This window comes from Moschus berezovskii, chromosome 21, assembly GCF_049115385.1.
Source record: "Moschus berezovskii isolate FMDL1 chromosome 21, NW_MosBer_1.0, whole genome shotgun sequence".
Taxonomy (NCBI): domain Eukaryota; kingdom Metazoa; phylum Chordata; class Mammalia; order Artiodactyla; family Moschidae; genus Moschus; species Moschus berezovskii.
Window position 1 is genome coordinate 733,192 of NC_142480.1, and position 18,875 is coordinate 752,066.

General features: G+C 57.5%; 1 protein-coding gene across 2 annotated transcripts in view; it reads left to right on the top strand.

The window, feature by feature from the left end:
- Nucleotides 1-13,751: 13,751 nt before the first annotated feature.
- The window catches only part of BRF1 (BRF1 general transcription factor IIIB subunit), a 58,199-nt gene continuing 53,075 nt past the window's right edge, over nt 13,752-18,875 (top strand). Inside the window, exon 1 of one of the 2 annotated variants that reach the window (XM_088829809.1) lies at nt 13,752-14,022. In XM_088829809.1, the coding sequence (XP_088685935.1) occupies nt 13,839-14,022 (184 nt within the window). In that variant the 5' untranslated portion in view covers nt 13,752-13,838. The remainder of the gene's footprint in view (nt 14,023-18,875) is intronic. The other variant, XM_055418678.2, reaches the window with a different exon arrangement.

Below are 18,875 nucleotides of genomic sequence, written 5' to 3' on the forward strand. Positions count from 1 at the left end.
CCGCCCCGCCCCGCCCCGCCCGCGCGCGCCGCCGCCGCGCGCGCCCGCCGCCGCCGCCGCCCATTGGCTGGGCGGGCGCGCGCTCGCCGACTCGCGCCCAATCCCGGAGCGCGGAGGGCTCACCGGAAGTGAGGTTTCGCGCTCCCCCTCCCGCCGGCGACCCAGGAGGCGCCCCCGCCCGCGGCCCGCGGGAGCGCGCCCCCGCGCCTGCGCTCAGGCCCCGCCCAGAGCGCCGCGCCCCGCCCCCCGGGAGCGGCAGGGCGGGGCCGGAGAGACCCCGGGGCCCCGCGCCCCGCGCCCCGCAGCCCCAGAGCCGCGCATCCGCGAGCCTGCCCGCTCCCGCGCGCCCCGCGCCCCCTGATGCCCCCCTTTCCCTGCCGCGCCCCGAGGCCTCGGCCCCGACTGCTGGACCACCCGCCAGGCCCGCGCGGCCCTGGCGTCCTCCCGAGGCTCGCCCACCCCGCGACCCCGCCTTGTGCCCCCGGCGCCCCCTCGCGCCGTCCCCCCGCCCTGACCCCCGCGGCGGATCGCCGGGGCGGGACGTGGAGCCGGAGCCCTGGGGTTGCGGGGGCCAGCTGCATCGCCCCCCCCACCCCGAGCTCCTGCCCGCGGGCGCACTGGGGCGCCCAGGGGCGCGGTGTGCTCCTCCACAAATCCCCTCTTTTGCCTCAGTCTCCCTATTATCCATCAGTGCCCTTTCTGCGGTTTTTACAGATGACACTGGAGAACGCATGTCTGGGAGCAGCGGTGGCCCTTGGTGTGGGGCTCCCAGTGAACTCGGGGACCCAGACAAGCAGGCAGTGACCAGAGCTGCCCACTGGGCCAACGGGGCAGCGGAGCTCAGGAAAGGTCCTCGAAAAGAGCATCTCGTTTTGGGGGCCCAAGGAGGGGTCCTCTCCCCCCACCTCTTGGCCGCGGTTCTGGTCAGTCACCAGATCCTGCTGCTGAGATTTAGGAAAAGCTGTTCTGGCATCTCTTCTAATTCTTTGTAGCCACAGTACGCACAGCTGCTTTCCTCTCTGCTCCTGTCTGTGTCTCCTTGTCTACTGAAACAAGCCCAGCCCCAGCAAACCGACTCGCCCTTGGGGTTTACCCTCCAGCGCCCCTGTCAGCTCTTTCTCCTACAGTGGGCCCCACGCTGGCTCCCCCACCCCCACCCCCCGCCCTGGCCCTTTGTAAGAGCTTGCCTCCAGCTCTGACTCCCTCTCTGAAGCTGCAAACAGCTGTGGCTGCTTAAAGCCGGGGTGGCACTTCGGAGAGAACAAGAGAACCTGTGTTCCCCACATGTTCCTGCGCCTTTGGTGGGGTGCAGCTGAGAGCCACGCGGGGCTGGCTGTCCCTGGCCGGCTGACTGGGTGTTGTCTTACATCGCAGCTCCTGCCAGGCAGAGTGCCTGCGGGTCTCATACCTCCGAGGTGGGGGAGGGGACATCCAGGGACCACATAGCAGCCCCCTATGAGGACAGGGGCCTGCTGACCTCAGTGTTCAGCCTGCAGTGGTGCCAGGCAGTGAGAGGCGCCGTGGCCTGAAATGAGGGGCCACCTGACACTTTGTGTCTGAGTGCAGTGACATCGCACCTAGGAGATACACCTGGGGGCCAAGGGAGGAAGTTTGGGGTGACTAAACCATAGGTGAGGGGGCTCAAGATCAGCTGTGCCCTCCGTCTGTACCAAGCACCACTGGGAGCCCTTCATGGACCAGCTGTGTCAATCCCCATTTTACAGATGGGGACACTGAGGCACACATGGATATGCAGTCCCTGGTGGGAGGAGCCAGGTTGTGGGTTCACACAGTCTGGTCCAGAGCTGCCCTGATAACCATGACAGGGAAATGCTTAACTCCTCCTAGAAGGGCGCTGTGTGCTGTGTACCTGTGGCTCTGTCTACATTTTCTGTTTATAAACGGTGGGACCGTATGGACACCAAAATGGTGGTGGTGGTGGTGGTGCAGTGAAGCGGACACCTCACTTTGGGGTCAGAGTCACTTCCTCGTCAGAACCTGTCCCATGCATCGCCATTCCCTGTATCTGAAAATGACTGGACCGTGTGCCACAGGGTGAGTGCCGCAAAGGCTGGGAGGACGCCCCTCAGGGTGGCGCAGCCTGACACACTCCCCACCCCCAACACACACAGTAATGTTGGGAGCACCACTCTCCTTTCGGATGGCTGTTTCTGTGAAACAGGAATTTGGCTAAAGAGGAACCATTCTGGACAAGTGGGGAGGCGTTGCTCGGGAGGCCGCTGGCGGGCGGGGTTGTCCAGAGCTCTGAGGTCCCAGGAGGGCGCCCTGAACTCCTATGCTGAGACCCTGACAGTGCGCCACCTGCCTGCCACGGTTTTCAAACACGGCAAGGCCTCGGCTTTCCAAAGGGCGTGCTAGGATGCCCGCAGGCTGGAAGCCCCGATGCAGGAAGAGGAGATCACAGAGCAGCTGGCAGCCCACCCACCTTCGTGCGATCCCACCCGCTGGGCAGCCCTGCGCCGGCCAGCCCCAGCTCTTGCTTTTCTATGGGGACCTCTAGGCTGCTGGCTCTTGCAAACACATCCGTCAGTTCACTCTGAGTTAAAATGAATTGCCCCAGGCGTGGGAGGCCTCACGGCCCCTGCCGGCAAGAAGCTCCCCTCCGCGTGCAGACCCTGCGGCGTTCCTCTCCCGCGGGAGCCCCGTGGCGTGTCTTCTTGAGCCTGGAGCCGCAAACCCGGGAGCGTGGATTCGGAGGAGGCAGGCATGCTCCTCAGCCTAGTGGTCTTTGGAGCGGCTCCAGCTGGTCAGGTGAGCGGCCAGCACCTCCTCCTGGACCCGGGCACCTGCTCAGCTGGACAGCTCCCTCCCGCTCCAGCCACAGCTTGGTGGCATCTCCTCTCCCCTGGGCGGTGCTGGGAAGCTGCTCACAGAGGGAACAAGACCCTGGTCGGCCCAAGCTCCGGGCAGAACCCCCTTGACGTGACCTGTGTCCCATCCAGGCCTGTGGGTGGAAGTCGTGGTGGGGCAGAGGTCCCATCACTGGGATAGGATGGGAACTACACAGTGGGTTGGGCAGAGGACAGGATGGCCAGGGAGGCGCGACCTCACCCCGCAGGGCCACGGTGCTGGGACCCCTGAAGGGGAGGCCTGTCTGAGGCGCTCCAGGCAGGTGGGACGGCCCCTCCCTGGCCCAAGAGCCGCAGGGGCGGGGGACTCAGCTCGAGGGCAGCCCTGGCCCTCCAGCCGTTGGTATTCAACATAGGGGTGGAGATTCAGACACAAGATGCCCTCCCGGCTGAGCTTCGTGAGCCAGGGTGGCGCCCAGCATCTATCCCCTGAGTTGCTTTTCAGTCGCTCAGTCGTGTCTGACTTTGTGACCCCGTGAACTGCAGCCTGCCACGCTTCCCTGGCCTTCACCATCTCCCGGAGTTTGCTCATTGAGTCTGTGATGCTATCTAACCATCAGGACAGATGGTTATAGATGCAATGCAGGAGACCTGGGTTGGGAAGATCCTCTGGAGAAGGGAATGGCAATCCACTACAGTATTCTTGCCTGGAGAATCCAACAGACGGAGGACCCTGGTGGGCTGCACCCATGGGGTCCCAAATAGTCGGACACAACTGGGCAACTAAGCATGCATAAGCCTTCTGTGATTTGGATATAGCACAACCTGTTTACGTAGGTATCCATTTACGGTGGGGGTTTAGGCCAACATCATGTATGTGGGAAAGCATCAGTGGCAACCCATTAAAGTGGTCAGATTAGCCCTTAAGACGTTCATAAGACCTCATGTTTTAGAGGAAGGGAGGAAGAAGTTATGCCCTCATTATTAATAGAACTTGGTTATATCCTGAGAAAATGTGAGAGAAGAGCCAGGAAAAGCGCTATAGCTCAGCAGAACTGAGACTGTTACAGGCTGTAGGATGCAGAGGTGTGTGTTGTTCATCCCCAGAAACAGCCAACAATAAAATGACGTGAACCTCTCCTCTCCTCTTCCAGAGGGGCAGAGCTCTGTCTGTGGCTGGACATGCGGCCCCCAGAGGAGAGAGCCCGTTTCCCTGCCTTCCAGCAGGAGCTCGGAGCATGAGGCTTGGTTGTGGACCTCCAGGCCATGGACCAGTACTTCTTGTCGGATCAGCGGCAACATTAGATTAGAAATAAAGAGCATGGTAAATGCATGATGTCTTTGAGTCGTCCTGAAACCATCCCTGCTCATCCTGGTCTGTGGAAAAATTACTTCCCACAAAATCGGTCCCTGGTGCCTGAAAAGTTGGGGCCTGCTGCTCTAAAGGGATATCTGCATGTGTGGACTGTGATGCCGGGGGGAAGTCTTCTTTGGGAGGGGCTTATCAAGTGCTCCCCACAAATGGACAGGCCCCAGACGGTCACTGCAAGGACCTACGGGTAATTTTGTGTCCACCCAACTGGCCACAGGTGCCCAGGTTAAGCAGTTCCTAGGTGAGTGTGAGGGGGTTTCTGGTGAGCTCAGCAGTGGAACAGGTGGTCTCAGTAACACAGGTGCCCCCCCAGTGCGGGTGGGCCTCCCCATGCCAAGTGTCCCCCAGTGCGGGTGAGCTTCCCCAGGACAGATGCCCCCCCAGTGCAGGTGGGCCTCCCCAGGGCGGGTGCCTCCCCAGGGAGTGCCCCTCCACTGTGGGTGGGCTTCCTCAGGGCGGGTGCCTCCCCAGGGCGGGTGGGCTCATCCATCCAGGGTCTGGATGGAACAGAAGGTGGAGGAAGGCGGGATTTGCCCTTCTGCACCTGCCTCAGCCTTAAGCTGGTGTCATCCCATCTGCTGGGTCCTCAGGCCTCCGGACTTGGGATGACTCACACCACCTGCTTCCTGGGTCCCAGCCTGCAGCGGCAGCTCGTGGGACTTCTCAGCCTCCGTCATCACAGGAGCCAAGTCCTCATAGTAAACCTCCCTGGGGGTGCACCTGCCCGTGGTCCGTGTCTCTGGAGACCTCTGACTGCTACAGAGGTTAAAAAACTGACGCTGAACTTCAGCTGGAAGAACAGACACGAGCTTGTGCCTGAGACACGGTCCTGGGTCTTCTCACGTGGAAGTCGGGGTGACTACGGGGGCCGCTCTGCCCTGTCGCGGGTCAGCCGCAGGGGCGCTTATAAACCTCGGAGCTGCTGCCCAGAAGGCACCGGAGAGGAGGGCAAGGCTGCGGGCCTACGACTAGCAGGCTTTGGAAGGAGGGTTGCTGTCCTAGCCAGTATTTCAGGGTCTCGTGTGATGGCCGTGGTCAGAGCCACGCCTGTCACGGCGAGGGTCCAAGAGGCAACCGGTAGCCCAGAGCGGGCGGAGGATGGCTCTTCTCACGGCCGTTTGCTAGACCATCAGGTGTGAGCCTCCCCTGTGCAAAACGCCAATGTGAGGACTTCCCTGGTGGGCCAGTGGCTAAGGCACCACACTCCAATGCGGGGGTTCGATCCAGGTCAGGGAACGAGATCTCACACACGGCAGCTAAGAGCTCCTATGCCACAGTGAAGATGCAATAAGATCTGGTGCAGCCGAATAAATAAACATGCTGCTGCTGCTGCTAAGTCACTTCAGTCGTGTCCGACCCTGTGTGACCCCATAGACGGAAGCCCACCAGGCTCCCCCGTCCCTGGGATTAACCCGGGTGGGCAACAAAGTGAAAAGCATCGAATATGGCAGAGCAACTTCTAGGCTTGCGGGGACTCTCTGAGAACAGAGACTCTGAAGAAGTCGCTTGCTGGCAGCTGGGCAGTACTGGAGATGGACACTGCCTCCAAAGCCAAAATTCCGCTGTCTGCAAAGTCAAAAGGCAAACGGGAGAAGAACGTCTGTTGTGTATACAGTAGGCCCAGGGTGGTACCCTGGGTACATAATCGCCACCTACACGTGCAAATCGCCATGCAGACAGAGAAGGTGTTCCAGAAGATGGGGGCAGGTTGGCTGGCATCCCTGGAATCCCGTACAGAGAAGCCTACTCTGCGCAGAGAGTTAAAGGAGCGGACCTCGGGACACTGTGTTGGTGCGGGCAGGAATGGGTGCCCTGCCCCAGAGGGCTGCATCAGGCTGGCTCTGGGGGGACCCCGGGGAGGGAGCAGGAGCCCAGGACACTGCAAGTGGCACTGCCCTGCAGCCGCCTAGGTGAGCGGTTCCTGGGTCACCTCTGACCTGTGGAGTCTGAATGCTGGGCACCCGGCCAGCGGGGCTTCTGAGAGTGAAGCCTAGAGTCAAGTCCAGGGTGGCAGCTACCCCTTGGAACACACAGATGTGCGAAACGGTCACTTAAAACATGGCTTAAAAGAGAGTGCGTAATACAATCCTATTTGGTTAACAAAACGTGTGTAAATGCATGTACATGTAAAATATGTATTTACATGTAAGTGATTATACATGTAAAAGATCTCTCAATGTACAAGGAAAACATGGAAGGTTAGAAGTGACTCTGAAGTGTTAAGAAATTATCTCTTTGGAGAGAATTCAGTTGACTGAGCTTTGCTTTTCTGTTTCTCTTTATCTCATATTTTCTTTATGGTGAATATGTGTTAATTGTGCAAGGAAAATAATGGCAGCGTCTGCAGTTCAAACGGCATTTGCAGCCTGTTGAACATAGAGGCTCCAGTGAAACGGGTGGTTGTGTATCTATAACAGCATGGGGAAAGCTTGCACATATGATTCTTGGAAAACCAGGTTGTGTAGCTGAACAGACAGCTCACCTGGGGTCAGGATAACGCCTAGGAGCCCTCCCATGCTTACCAGGGGTTGTTCTGGGCCCTGAGAATAAAGGGAACCTCTGTAGTTAAATTTTGGTACTTGCCTGTGTTCCCACGATGGAAACTGTGTCACAATAAACCAGTACAAGACTTTCATGTTGGTGGGACTTCGCTGGCGGTCCAGTGGTTAAGAATCCGCCTGTCAGTGCAGGGGACACAGATTTGATTCCTGGTCCAGGAAGACTCCACGTGCTATGGGGCAGTTAAGTCTGTGAGCCATGACTGCTGAAGCCTGTGCCTCCCGGACCGGTGCTCTGTAGAAAAGGGATGCCGCCGCAATGAGAAGTCAGCACAGTGTGACAGAGAGGAGCCCCTGCTTTCTGCAAGTGGAGAAAGCCTGTGCCCAGCAGTGAAGACCGAGCACAACCAAAAATTAAAAAAAAAAAGGAGTTAAATGCTGGAAAAGGAAAGTAAATACCAAGGCCTTAATACAGAAGCCAACAGCGGACGTTCCAGGATAATTCACGAAGCGTGGGACGCAGCAGTGGCCGTGCCCACGAATCCGCCTCAACTCAGTGCTGTCCGGATTAATCTGGGGATGACTTCTGGGTTTCCTTAGCATTTTATTTGTTTTTGTTTTTATAATGTTTCACAGTTAGTAAACGTGATTTCGGTACTGAAAAGCAATATTATTTTCCAAACAGAAGAAATAAAGTCAGGGCAGTGGAGGTAGGCCCCAAATGGCAGGCTCTGTGCAGTTTTGAGCCAAAAGACACCTGAGAGACACAGCGTTTTTCTGAGATTGGTGTCAGTGGCATGGACATGGCAGAGGGACATCTGGGGCACCAGGAGTGTGCTGCTGCTGCCCGGGGGGCGGGGGGTGGGCTGGCTGGCCGCTGAGAGCCGCAGGAGGATGACCAGAGTGACCTGGTGACCCCTCGGGTTTGGGGTGGATACGAAGAGAGAAGGGAACGCTAGCTCAGGTGTGGAAACCGACAGTCTCCCAGGAGAAAAGGCAAAACTCCTGAGGGGGAGCCACAGACAGAAAGCCAGACAAACACAGAGGAGAAACAGGAGAGTGTCTGGACGCCCACAGAAGCCAGCACCGCAGGCCAGTGAGGCCCGGCAGGCTGTGAGCGGCGGCGCTGTGTTGCTGCACTTTTTAGAACTGTTTATTTATTTGATTATTTGGCCATGCTGTGCTTTTCTGTAATCATACCTACTTGGTATCTTCCCCCTCGGGGAGGATTATGTGTTTGTACATAATACTAAGGTTTGCAGTAGACCAGGGGTTTGGAGAAACAGGTTCATCTAAAAAAAAAAAAAAAAAGAAGGTCCAGGTATTCTAGTCACATTGCATGTTGACCGCTCTTACCCGGGACCACGGTCCCCTCCCCAGGCCCTTTCCTTCTTGAGACACATATTGGGGTCATGGGGGTCAACCGAGGCTTCGAGACATGAGGACATCCAGGGGGCCACACAGGGCAGCCCGTGCTCCTCTCTTGGGAGCTCTGGACCCTGAGTGTGACACCTGACCAAGCCTTCAGTGGGGCCTCGGGGTGCTCAGCGGCCTCGAAGCCGAACTGTGTGGCAGCCCTGGTGCTCTTAGACTCTCTGTGCCAAGTCCAATTCCTCCAGGGGAGGAATCGCGTCATGCTGACTGCTTTCCCTGGTGAGGCCGGGTGACTCCTAGGTTGCTGAGCTGCTGGCCGTTCCTCTCTCTGGCCCCTCAGCACGTCCCATAGGAAGGTCCTGCCGGCAGTGGAGCAGACGGTACCTGGAAAGGCTCTGTCCCCAAAGGCAGCAGCCACAGCCTCGCTCCTGCTTCTGCTGATGCTCGCTGTGTCTGAGACCATCCCAGGGGCCTGGGGCTCAGGAGCTGACCAGCGTGCTGCAGAGCTCAGGCCTGCAAGGAGCTGTAGAAAGGGGTCAGGCTGCTGTCCACCCCATCCCCAGGAGAGGCCAGAGAGATCCAGAGCGAGCAGGTGACCGCTGATCAGCTAGCCTGCCGCACAAGGGACCTCCTTCTGCCCGTGGTGGTGGCGGGGTGGAACCCAGGAGGTGGGACATGTGGGTGCTGGCCCGTGGCTTCTGTGGTGGACGACGGACTGCCCCACCCCCAGTGGGCCTGATGGGTCTGCCTGCCTGACGTGGGTCTGCTGTCGTCACTGCCTGCCTGCCGCGGTGCTGGGATGCAGGCCCCATCGCCTCTGCTATGCAGAGGACGAGACCGAAACTGGGAGACCCTGCCCACAGGCTCGGAGCTGGTGATTTTCAGGTGAGGTGACGAAAGCCTGGTGCCCAGCCCGGTCCTCTCACCTGGGCTGACTGCCGCACGTGGGGAAGTGTGACCTGGGTGTGACCCACCCGGGCTCTTGGCCTCCTTAATCAATAGAAATTATTAGAGGCCAGACAAGAAATTCAGGCCAGGAGTGTGTGCACAAGCTCCACTGCGGGAGATGCGGGCTGCCTGGAGGGAGACTGAGGGAGGGCACAGAGTCAGCACCTGCCCCCCAGGCCTCTGGACAGGACTACAGTCAGCCCTAACACATGTGTCCAGTTAGAAGCTGGGGCAATTCCCTGAGGGTCCAGTGTTTAGGACTTGACACTTTCACTGTGGTGGGCCTGGGTTTGGATTTGCTCCCTGGTCAGGGAGCTTGGGGCTTCCCTGGTGACTCAGTGGTAAAGAATCTGCCTGCCATGCAGGAGCTACAGGAGACACAGGTTCGACGCCTGGGTCAGGAAGATCCCCTGGAGGAGGGCATGGCAACCCACTCCAGTGTTCTTGCCTGGAGCATCCCATGGATAGAGGAGCCTGGTGGACTATAGTCCTTGGGGTCGCAAGGAGTTGGACACGACTGAGCAGCTGAGCATGGGCGCCCGTGCAGGGTTGTGTGTCGTTCCTGGCCTTTGTTCCTGACACCCGGCTTTTGCTGCTGGCTCTTCTGAAGTAGCGCTTGGGCTTTTAGGTCTTTTTGTGTCTTCTTGTCCCTAAATTGGCTTAACTGTGCCTGCACGCAGTTATTTTCAGTCCCTCATGTTACTTTGTGTTCTGTTGCTGGACGAGACGTCTGTCCAGGTGGAGCCCTGCAGCAGAGTGTCCCCATCCACCTGCTGACACTGAGGCTTGTCTCAATGCGGTGTGAGGAGATGATGCGCTGAAACCACCGCCTCTGCCGGAGGCGCCGAGAAGAGGAAGACAGAGCCGCGCGGGGCCTGCGCTAAGGCGCGGAGCTCCGCCGAGTGCGGCCACCCGCGCAACCGACACAGGACAGTCTCTCTAAATGACAAAAGCATCTCCCAGAACCTCCCAGTTGCTCTCCAGAGTAGTCACCATTTATTCCAGAATTACCAGGTGCGCCAGAAAACAGTTTCACACAAGCCAAGAAAAATCATGGCTGTAAATCCATAGGTCACCAATACTGGAATGATTAGAATGAACCTTAACATCTGATTAATATGTTTGAGAAAATCAATGGAAAAAAAATGGAGAATTTCATCAGAGAATTGAAATCTAAAGTAAAAGAATAATCATTTGGAAATTCTAGAACTGAAATATAAAATGGCTGAAATAAATAACAGAATAGATGGTTTTAAAAGCTGATTGCACAGAGCAGAAGAGAGGATTAGTGAAATGGAAATTATGGAAGCAGAAAACACTCAGTTGGAAACAGGAAGGGGGAAAAAAGAGGTAAAAATACATAGAATAAGACCTGTGAACAACTGAATAGATGGTTTTAAAAGCAGATCACACACAGCAGAAGAGAGGATTAGTGAAATGGAAATTATGTAAGTAGAAAATACCCAGATGGGAACAAGGAGAAAAAAACAAGTATACAAACACGCAGGCACAGAGGACACAGTAAAAGTCCCACACGGGTGTAACTGGAAGCCTAGAAAGAGATTTAAAATGTTTAAAGAATTCAGGAAAAAAACTATACCTTGCCTTTGAAGTGCAACAAAATACAAAGAACCCAGAATTTTTCCACAGAAATGACGCAAGCAAAGAAGACCATGCCTTGAATGTGCCTTGAAAATGCTGCAGGGCACTGACTGGCGGCTTCAAGCTGTAATTTGGACGTGAGCAGCCCCTCCTACAGGCCCTGTCCCCTCTCCAGTCGCCTGGCCGCTCCTATTTGTGTCCCTGAGGCAGGGCAGTGGCCAGGCCGCAGGGTCCCTCGAGCGCCCCACGCTCCAGGACACTCATCAAGCCCAGCCCAGGTCCCCACCTCCGGGGTCCACACATGATGCCTGGAGTCCTGCAGCTGGGCAGCCTCCAGCGAGGGGGAGGGGCGGGCTCCCTGGGCTCCCTCCCCAGGTCCCCCATCGCCCCTCCTGAGGTCCAGGGACGACCCCTGCCCTTCTCCCCACTGGATGGGGAAGAGAGAAGCCTCCTGCTCCCAGGACTCCCTGCAGGAAGGCAGGTGTCTCCTCAACCCCCGTCCCCTCCACCCCCAACCCCCAGATTACATCTGCACCCATAGCCTCAGCTGCGGGAGGGAGGGGCCGGTCCAGCCTGGCTCTGGGTGGGGGCTGGGAGACCTCTGCTCTGACTCCAGACCCAGCTGGGCGGGGGGCCCACACCGTGCCCGGGCGGCCTCTCCTCCTCCGCTCCACCCAGTGACAGGTGCAGGAGGGAGACAGCCGTCCCGCGTCCAGCGTCCTGCACAGCTGCTGCTCTGGGGCTGGCCTGGCTCTCTGTCCTGGGACCCTTTTCTCCGCTGCGTGGGGCGGGAAACGCTCTCAGCGCCCCGGATCGTAGGTCTCTCTCTCGCCGGCCCCCTCGCAGTCCCCACGCTGGCGCCCTCTCTCAGAAGCCTGCAGCAGGCTTGGAGTTGGGGGCCAGCCCGGACCTCTGGGCCCCGTGCGCGTGACAGGGAGGGGCGGGGGGCCAGCTGGAGGTGCTTTCAAATATGTCCCAAGTCCTCCTCCGTCGGGTGTGGGCTTGACGCCCAGGTGGAGCTGGTGCGGTGACAGTGGGTCAGTCATCAAAACCTCACAGCTTCTGTCCTGTGGTTCCTGGCCCCTGGCCGTGGGGAAGCCAGCCGCCCCCACGTGAGGACACTGCAGGGCCCCTGGGGGAGGCTCAGGGCCCACCAAGAGTCACGTGAGGGAGCTTGGAGGCAGGCTCCCCCTCCCCAGTCCAGCCCAGTCTTCAGAGGACAAGCCCTGGTCAAAAGTGTGACCACAGCCTCTGGAGACCCCGGGTCAGAACCGTCCTGTGAAGCCCCTCCCAGACCCCAGACCCACAGAAGCTATGAGATGATAAAGGCTTGTCATTTTAAGCTGCTAACTTCTGCGGTTATTTGTTAGGCAACAATTGATGACTAACATACTGAAATATGGCCAACGAAATATCGGATCACGAGGTAGTAATTTCATAGTACAATTTTGGGGATCAAGGTGCCCATGTGAAGGCTGTTGAGGGTAGAAAGACTCTGGGGTCCTCCCTGAGGAACCAGTACATGTGCACGAAGACGAGTCTCGTCACGGCAGCAACCTGTGTCCTCAGTGTGAGGTGTGGGACAGAAACTCTGCTCTTCCCAGCAAAGACGAGCTGTCCCGCCTGTCATCAAGCTTAACTGGCTAGGTCGCCACGCCCTGTGGTGAGGATGCCCTGGAGGATGAGATGCTGATGAGCAGGGCGGGCTCAGGCCACCCTCCCCCAAGACTGAGACCCACGGCTGACTTACAGTTCCCTCCTGGTCTGTAAGCTGTCACTTAGTAGCATCCAACTCTTGGCGACCCCATGGACTGCTGTGTGGCTTCCCTGTCCTTCACTGTCTCCTGGAGTTTGCTCAGCCCTCCTGTACCAGACTGTGGGAGCCTGTTTCTACCTTCACCATGCAGTGACACTTGGGATTTAGTTTTAGAACAGTGTGAGGTTGGGGTTCAATTAACCCTTCCCCTCCTCTCAATGGGAATTCCACAATGGTTCAAGACCCCTAAATTTCCACATACAGTTGGGTTTGTGTCTGGACTCTGGGTTTTAGTCTGTTTGTCCATTTGTCCCTGTACAAATACTATGTGGCTTACTGGATACAATCGGATACAATATTTTCATATACAGAAGGGCAGTTTCCCTCTCCTTGAGCTTTCTTTCTTTCAATTTTCATCTTCTTTTTTTTTTTTTTTAGAATTTTCTTGACTGTTCTTGTGGAGTATGTCATTGAGATGACTTTAGGATCAGCTTATTGAGTTATGTGAAAATCCTGTTGACATTATGGCTGGGATTAAATCGAATTTACACAGTGACTCATGAAGAGTTTAAGTATTTACAGCATTGCTTTCATGTGTGAACGGGGCATTTTCGGATTTAGTAAGATCTCCCATAGTTTTATAGTTAAGGTTTAAGATTTTTAAGAAACGTGGTCTTGGAAGTTCCCTGCTGGCTTAGTGGTTAAGGCTCTGGACTTTCACTGTGGCGCGCCGGGTTCAATCCCTGGTTGGGGAACTGAGGTCAGGCCACGCGGCTGAGAAAAAGAGGAAATACGGTCTTGTGCATTTCTTTTCAGGCCCATTTCTGGGGACCCAACGGCATCTGCAGACGGTGAGGGGGACACAGGAACGTGCCTGCCGTGGGTGAGCACGGGCGGGACGAGCGGCTGTTATGCGGTAGGGCTGCCGGCGGAGCGCGCGGGAGCGGAGCGCGGGGGCGCCCGCGGGCGGAGGCCGGGCCTGTGGGCACCGAGCGGGGCGGGCCGCCGCCGCCGGGTCTCCAGCCTCGACCTGAGCCGACCAGTCCTCAGCGCCCCTTTCCAGGCCCCGCCCACCAGAGCGCCGCCCGCGACCCGCGATTCGCCCGCCAGCCCGCCAGGCCCCGCCCACGACGACCGGCCCAGGCCCCGCCCCGCGCAGTGGCCCCGCCCCGCTCGGGCCCCGCACCGCCCCCTCCAGCCGGCGCCCGCCGTTGCTGCCTGCGGGTCCGGGTCGCGGGCCCGGCGGCTGCGTTCGCGGCGCGGGGCGGCAGGTTCGCGTCCTCGGCCCAGGAGCCCGCGGCCCTCCAGCCCGGCACGGCCGCGGCGGGAGGCTCCGTCCCGGGGCGCGCGCGGCGAATCTGCCGCTGCGAATCGGCGGGCGCGGCGGCGGCGGCGGCGGCGGCCTCGCGAGAGTCTGAGCGGCGCGGCGGCGGCGGCGGCGGCCCTGGGGCGCGGGCCGGGCGCCCGGAGCCGCCGGCATGACGGGCCGCGTGTGCCGCGGCTGCGGCGGCAGCGACATCGAGCTGGACGCGGCGCGCGGCGACGCCGTGTGCACCGGCTGCGGCTCGGTGCTCGAGGACAGCATCATCGTGTCCGAGGTGCAGTTCGTGGAGAACAGCGGCGGCGGCTCGTCGGCCGTGGGCCAGTTCGTGTCCCTGGACGGTGCGTCCCGGAGGGCGGCGGGCTTCTCGGGGACGCCGGGGGCCGGGCGCCGGGGGCGGCGGGGACCCCGGGGGGCGGGCGGGAGCCGCTCCGTAGCGGAGCGCGGCCCGGGCTCCAGCCGTGGTCCGCCCGCAGTCGCCTGGCCCCTCGCGGCCGGTTGTCGGGGGTCGAGGACGTCGGCCTTCCGCTCCCCGCGGCGGTCGGCTTAGCCCCGCGGCTCCGGGGCAGGGATCTCCGCGCCTCGGGACTCAGTCGCCGCGCCCTGAGGACGGAGCTCCGCGCCCCCCGGCGCCCGCGACTGGTTCTGCGGGGCCCGGAGCCACCCTTGGGGACCCGCTTCCGTCCCTCAGCCCGGGACCCCGGAGACGCACCTGGGGTGCTGCGCGCAGCGGGGCTCCTTCCTGGCCCCACGGCGAGTCCGAGGCGACCCGGAGAGAGCTGCGGGAACTTGGTGGGTGGCTCCTGCCACGGCCGCAGGTCACCCGGGACCGGATGGTAGCTGTGTGTTTAACGGGGTAACAGGCCACCAAACTGAGTGTCCAGTGTGGCAGCACCATTTTGCATTCTTACAAGCTGCCTGCCCAGGGCTTGGTGTTGTCCGTACCTTTACCTGAATGTTCCGTGTGTTCCTAGTGTGTTGTGGTGCCTCCTCTCCATGCTGAGGCTTTCCCCTAGGGCACAGTGACGTTAAACAGCTGTTAATCCCCCTTGTTGAAATGTCTGTTCAGGTCGTTTTCTGCAGTTTTTATGCAGGTGGTTTTCTTACTGTTTTTATACAGGTTGAGTTTTGAGTGCTCTTTAAATATTGTAGTTACAAGTCCTAGCTGCTGCTAAGTCGCTTCAGTCGTGTACGACTCTGTGCGACCCCACAGATGGAAGCCCACCAGGCTCCCCCGTCCCTGGGATTCTCCAGGCAAGAACACTGGAGTAGGTTGCCATTTCCTTCTCTTAGTCTTTTGCTAGACAGGTTATTTGCAGAAGTTTAAAATTTTGATTAAAAGCTTTAAAATTAGATGCAGTCCCCTTTATTGATTTTTCTTTTATTGTTTAGTTGCTAAGCTGTGTTCTACTCTTTGGGACCGCCTGGACTGCAGCACTCTAGGCTTCCCTGTCCTTCACTAACTCCCTGAATTTGCTCAAACTCACGTCCATTGAGTCGGTGATGCCATCCAACCATCTTATCCTCTGTCGTCCCCTTCGCCTCCAGATTGTATTTTTTCTGTCATTCTAAGAAATTTTCTAAGCCCGAGACACACTGTTCTTCTAAGTTTTATTTTTTGATGTTTTATATTTAGACGTATGACCATTTTAAGTTTCATGTAAGGTGTGGTGTGTAGGTTGAGGTTTGTTTTTTGCGGTGTATGTCCGGTTGCTCCAGCACTGTGTTGTTTTTCTTTTTGGCCACGCGCCACCTGGCCAGGCATTGACCCTTGGCCTTGGCAGTGAAAGCCCAGAATCCTAACCACTAGGCCACCAGGGAACTCCCTCAGCACCATGTGTTGAAACACTGTCCTTTCTCGAATTGCCTTTGCTCCTTTGGAGTGCATCACTGGGCTGTGTTTGTGTGGGTCTGTTTCTGGACTCTCTGCCCCATGCCATTGGTGAGAGTGTCAGTCTGTCTACAGCACGTTCCCTCCTGCATGTTTATAGTAAGTCTTGAAATCAGACATCATGATTCCTCCAGCTGTGGTTTTCCTTTTCAGAATTCCTTCAGTTATAGTATGTAATTCCTTTCCCTTTCCAGTCATTCGATTTTAGAATAAGTTTGTGTATATTTACAAAAAAAAAATCCTACTGGGATTTTGATTGGAATTGTATTAAATCTCTCGATAAATTTGGGGGAGATTTGAAGTTTTGGGGCTTCCCTTGTGGCTCAGCTGGTAAAAAATCCACCTGCAATGCAGGATTCCATCCATGGGTTGGGAAGATCCCCTGGAGAAGGAAAAGGCTACCCACTCCAGTATTCTGGCCTGGAGAACCGCAAAGAGTCGGACACAACTGAGCGGCTTTCACTTTCACTTTTTACTGTATTGCGTCTTCCAATCCCTGAGCGCAGGTAGGTCTCTCCATTCATTTCGTTTTCTTTGTTTTTTCATCATGTGTCATAGTTTTCAGCATACAGCTCCTGTACATGTTTTAGATGTTTATCTAAAATCCAAATGGAGCTTTTGTAAATAGTATTTTTAAAAAATTCAGCTTCCAATTGTTCACTGCTAGAATATAGAAATACGGTTGATTTCTTTCATTGCCCTGTGTCCTGTGACCTTGCTGAACTTACTAGTTCTAGAGGTTTTACAAAAATAGGTTCCTCGGGATTCTTGATGCAGATAATCCTGTTGTTTATAAACAGACATGATTCTTCTTGCTTTTCAGCAGACATGCTTGCCTCTTCCCAGTCTTAGTGGGGAGCATTAACTCTTCTCCCGCTCAGCGTGATGTTGGCTGTACCTTTGTGGTACCTGTACTCTATCAGTAACATTGAGGACGTTATCTTTCTAATCCTTGTTTGCTGTCAAGTTTTTATCATAAGTGGATGGCGAAATGTCTTTTTTTTAGTGTGTTTTCTTTATTCGTCCGTCCGGCTGCACCAGACCTCAGCTGTGGCGCACAGGGCCTTCAGTCTTCACTGTGGCTCGCAGGGTCTTTGGCTGTAGCATGCGAGATCTAGTTTCCTGGCCGGACATTGAACCTGGCTCCCCTCCACTCAGAGTCTTGTCCACTGGACCACTAGTGAAGTCCCCGGGTGATGAGTTTAGTTTTCCTCCTTGGGTGTCTCAGTGTGGCTGGTTTTTGAACATTGCACGTACTGTTCTTTCCTGGGGTAGACCCACCTGATCATGGCGCAGTATGCTTTGTAGGTGTTGCTGGATGAGATTTCTTAATATTTTGTTGGGGAAATTTATGTTTATGTTCATGTGAAAGTCAGTATGCAGTTTTCTTGTGATGTCTTTGTCTGGTTTTGATACCAAGGTAATGTGCCTCATGGAATGAGTTGGGAAATGTTCCCTTCCCTTCTGTTTTCTGGAAGTGAGTGTGTAGAATGAGTATTACTTCTCCGTTGACCGTTTGGTGGAATCCATCAGTGTGGCTCTCTGGGCCTGGAGGCTTCTTTTTCAGAAGTTTTAAATCACAGGCTGAATTTCTTTGACGGTTAGCGGCCTTGCTTGTTTTAGACCGTCTCTTTGCTCTTGGGTGAGCTTGTTCGAGGACTTGGCCGTCTGGCCTCCGCGCCGCCTTTGCGCACCGCGCTGCTGGCGCGGCGCCGCTTCCTTCCGGCTCCGCGGGGTCTGTGGCGGTGCCTCCTCGTCCTCTCCGATTCCGGTGTTTTCTGCCTTCCCTCTTTTTCACTTTGTTTCTCTTGCTGGAAGTTTGTCGGTTTTATTGATCTTTTCAGAGACGCAGTCCTGGGTTTCGTTGCTCTTTCCTCTTGTTTTCTGCAGCACACGTGGCGGGAGACGTTTGAGGAGCAGCGCCGTGTGTGGGCATCCCCAGTGATGGCTGCGGGGGCGGTGCGGGACCTCAGGGCTGTCTTTCCGGGGACGGGCAGCTGGGGAGGGGTGGATGTGAGGAGTGCAGGGTGCCGGGCCTCCGAGTCCTGGGGACGGGGCCTGTGTGCCGAGGGCTCGGGGCAGGGGAGGGCTTCCGGCGCGGGCTGAAGGCCTCAGGGACATCAGGCCTCTCCCCCGGGCTGTCTGCCTGATGGTGCCTAGCGCCCCCGCGGGGACCCCCGGGAGCCGGGCCGGTGCTCCCAGAGGACGCGGCCTGGATGCAGACGCCGGCACCGCGCAACCCTTCCTCCAGCTTCCTCGGTCCTGCCCTCCCTCTTCTGGGGCGCGCCTCCCCGGGGTTCCATACTCATAGCTCTTAACTGCTGCAGGGTTTGTCCCCGAAGCCGTGGTGCCTGCAGGTGCCCATGTTCTCGCACTTTCGAGGAGTGAGGTGCTGGCCGTGGTGATGCCAGGTGGAGGCCCTGGCACATGTGGAGTTCCCTGGGCCCCGAGGGGCGGCCAGCCCTCCCACCCCCTCCCTGGTGCGTGGCCCCTGGGGCGCTCTCTCAGGCACAGCTGCCTTGTGTCCCAGTCAAGCTCTAGTCCTGGAGTTTTGAAGGTTCTGCTTCCCTGTTTCTATCCTGTGGCCCCCCCTGAGGTCCGGGTGGAAGGGACCTGCTCCCAGGAAGTGGCTGAGTTCTGTCCTGGAGGCACCTGGGTGAGAGGACCTTGGTCCTAAAACTGCTCGTGCTGACCGGGTCACCTGCAGCTGTGACGAGAAGCTCTTTGGTTGAAAGATGTTTAGGCAGCTGCCCCAGTTAGCTGTTTCTTCACCAGCATCCAAGGTCTGTGTCCATCCACAAGCCCACACCCGGGCTCAGTGCACACTTCCCAGGACCTTTCGGGTGCTTTAGAAGCATTATCCCCACGTCCGAGCTCAGGCTGAGGGGCCACTGGGTTTCCCTTCTGTCCTGGAATTGCCCAGCTGGACCTCATGCAGTCGTCCCCCCTTAAAAGGGGTTTCACAGCAGCGACAGGAACCCCTCACTTTGAATGGTGAGTACAGGCCTAGGAAGGGCCTGGCCTGTCCGTGCTGGACGGGCCTGTGAGTGAGCCGGAGGACAGTGCAGCTTTTCTCTGTCTGCTCTTGGGGCGTTGTTGTTTCCGCTTGTCCTCCACACCCAGAGTGGCTGAGCAGGGCCCGCAGTCTCCCCTCTGCCCCTGCGGAGTCACAAGGGTCGGGTCTTGGACCGTCTTGCCTTTGCAGACCCCAACCCCAGGGGCCAGGGGCCCTGGGTGCAGTTTCTGGCCGCGCCCATGCTGTCCACACGGGGGCGCTCTTGGCTCACCTGGGGTGATGGAAAC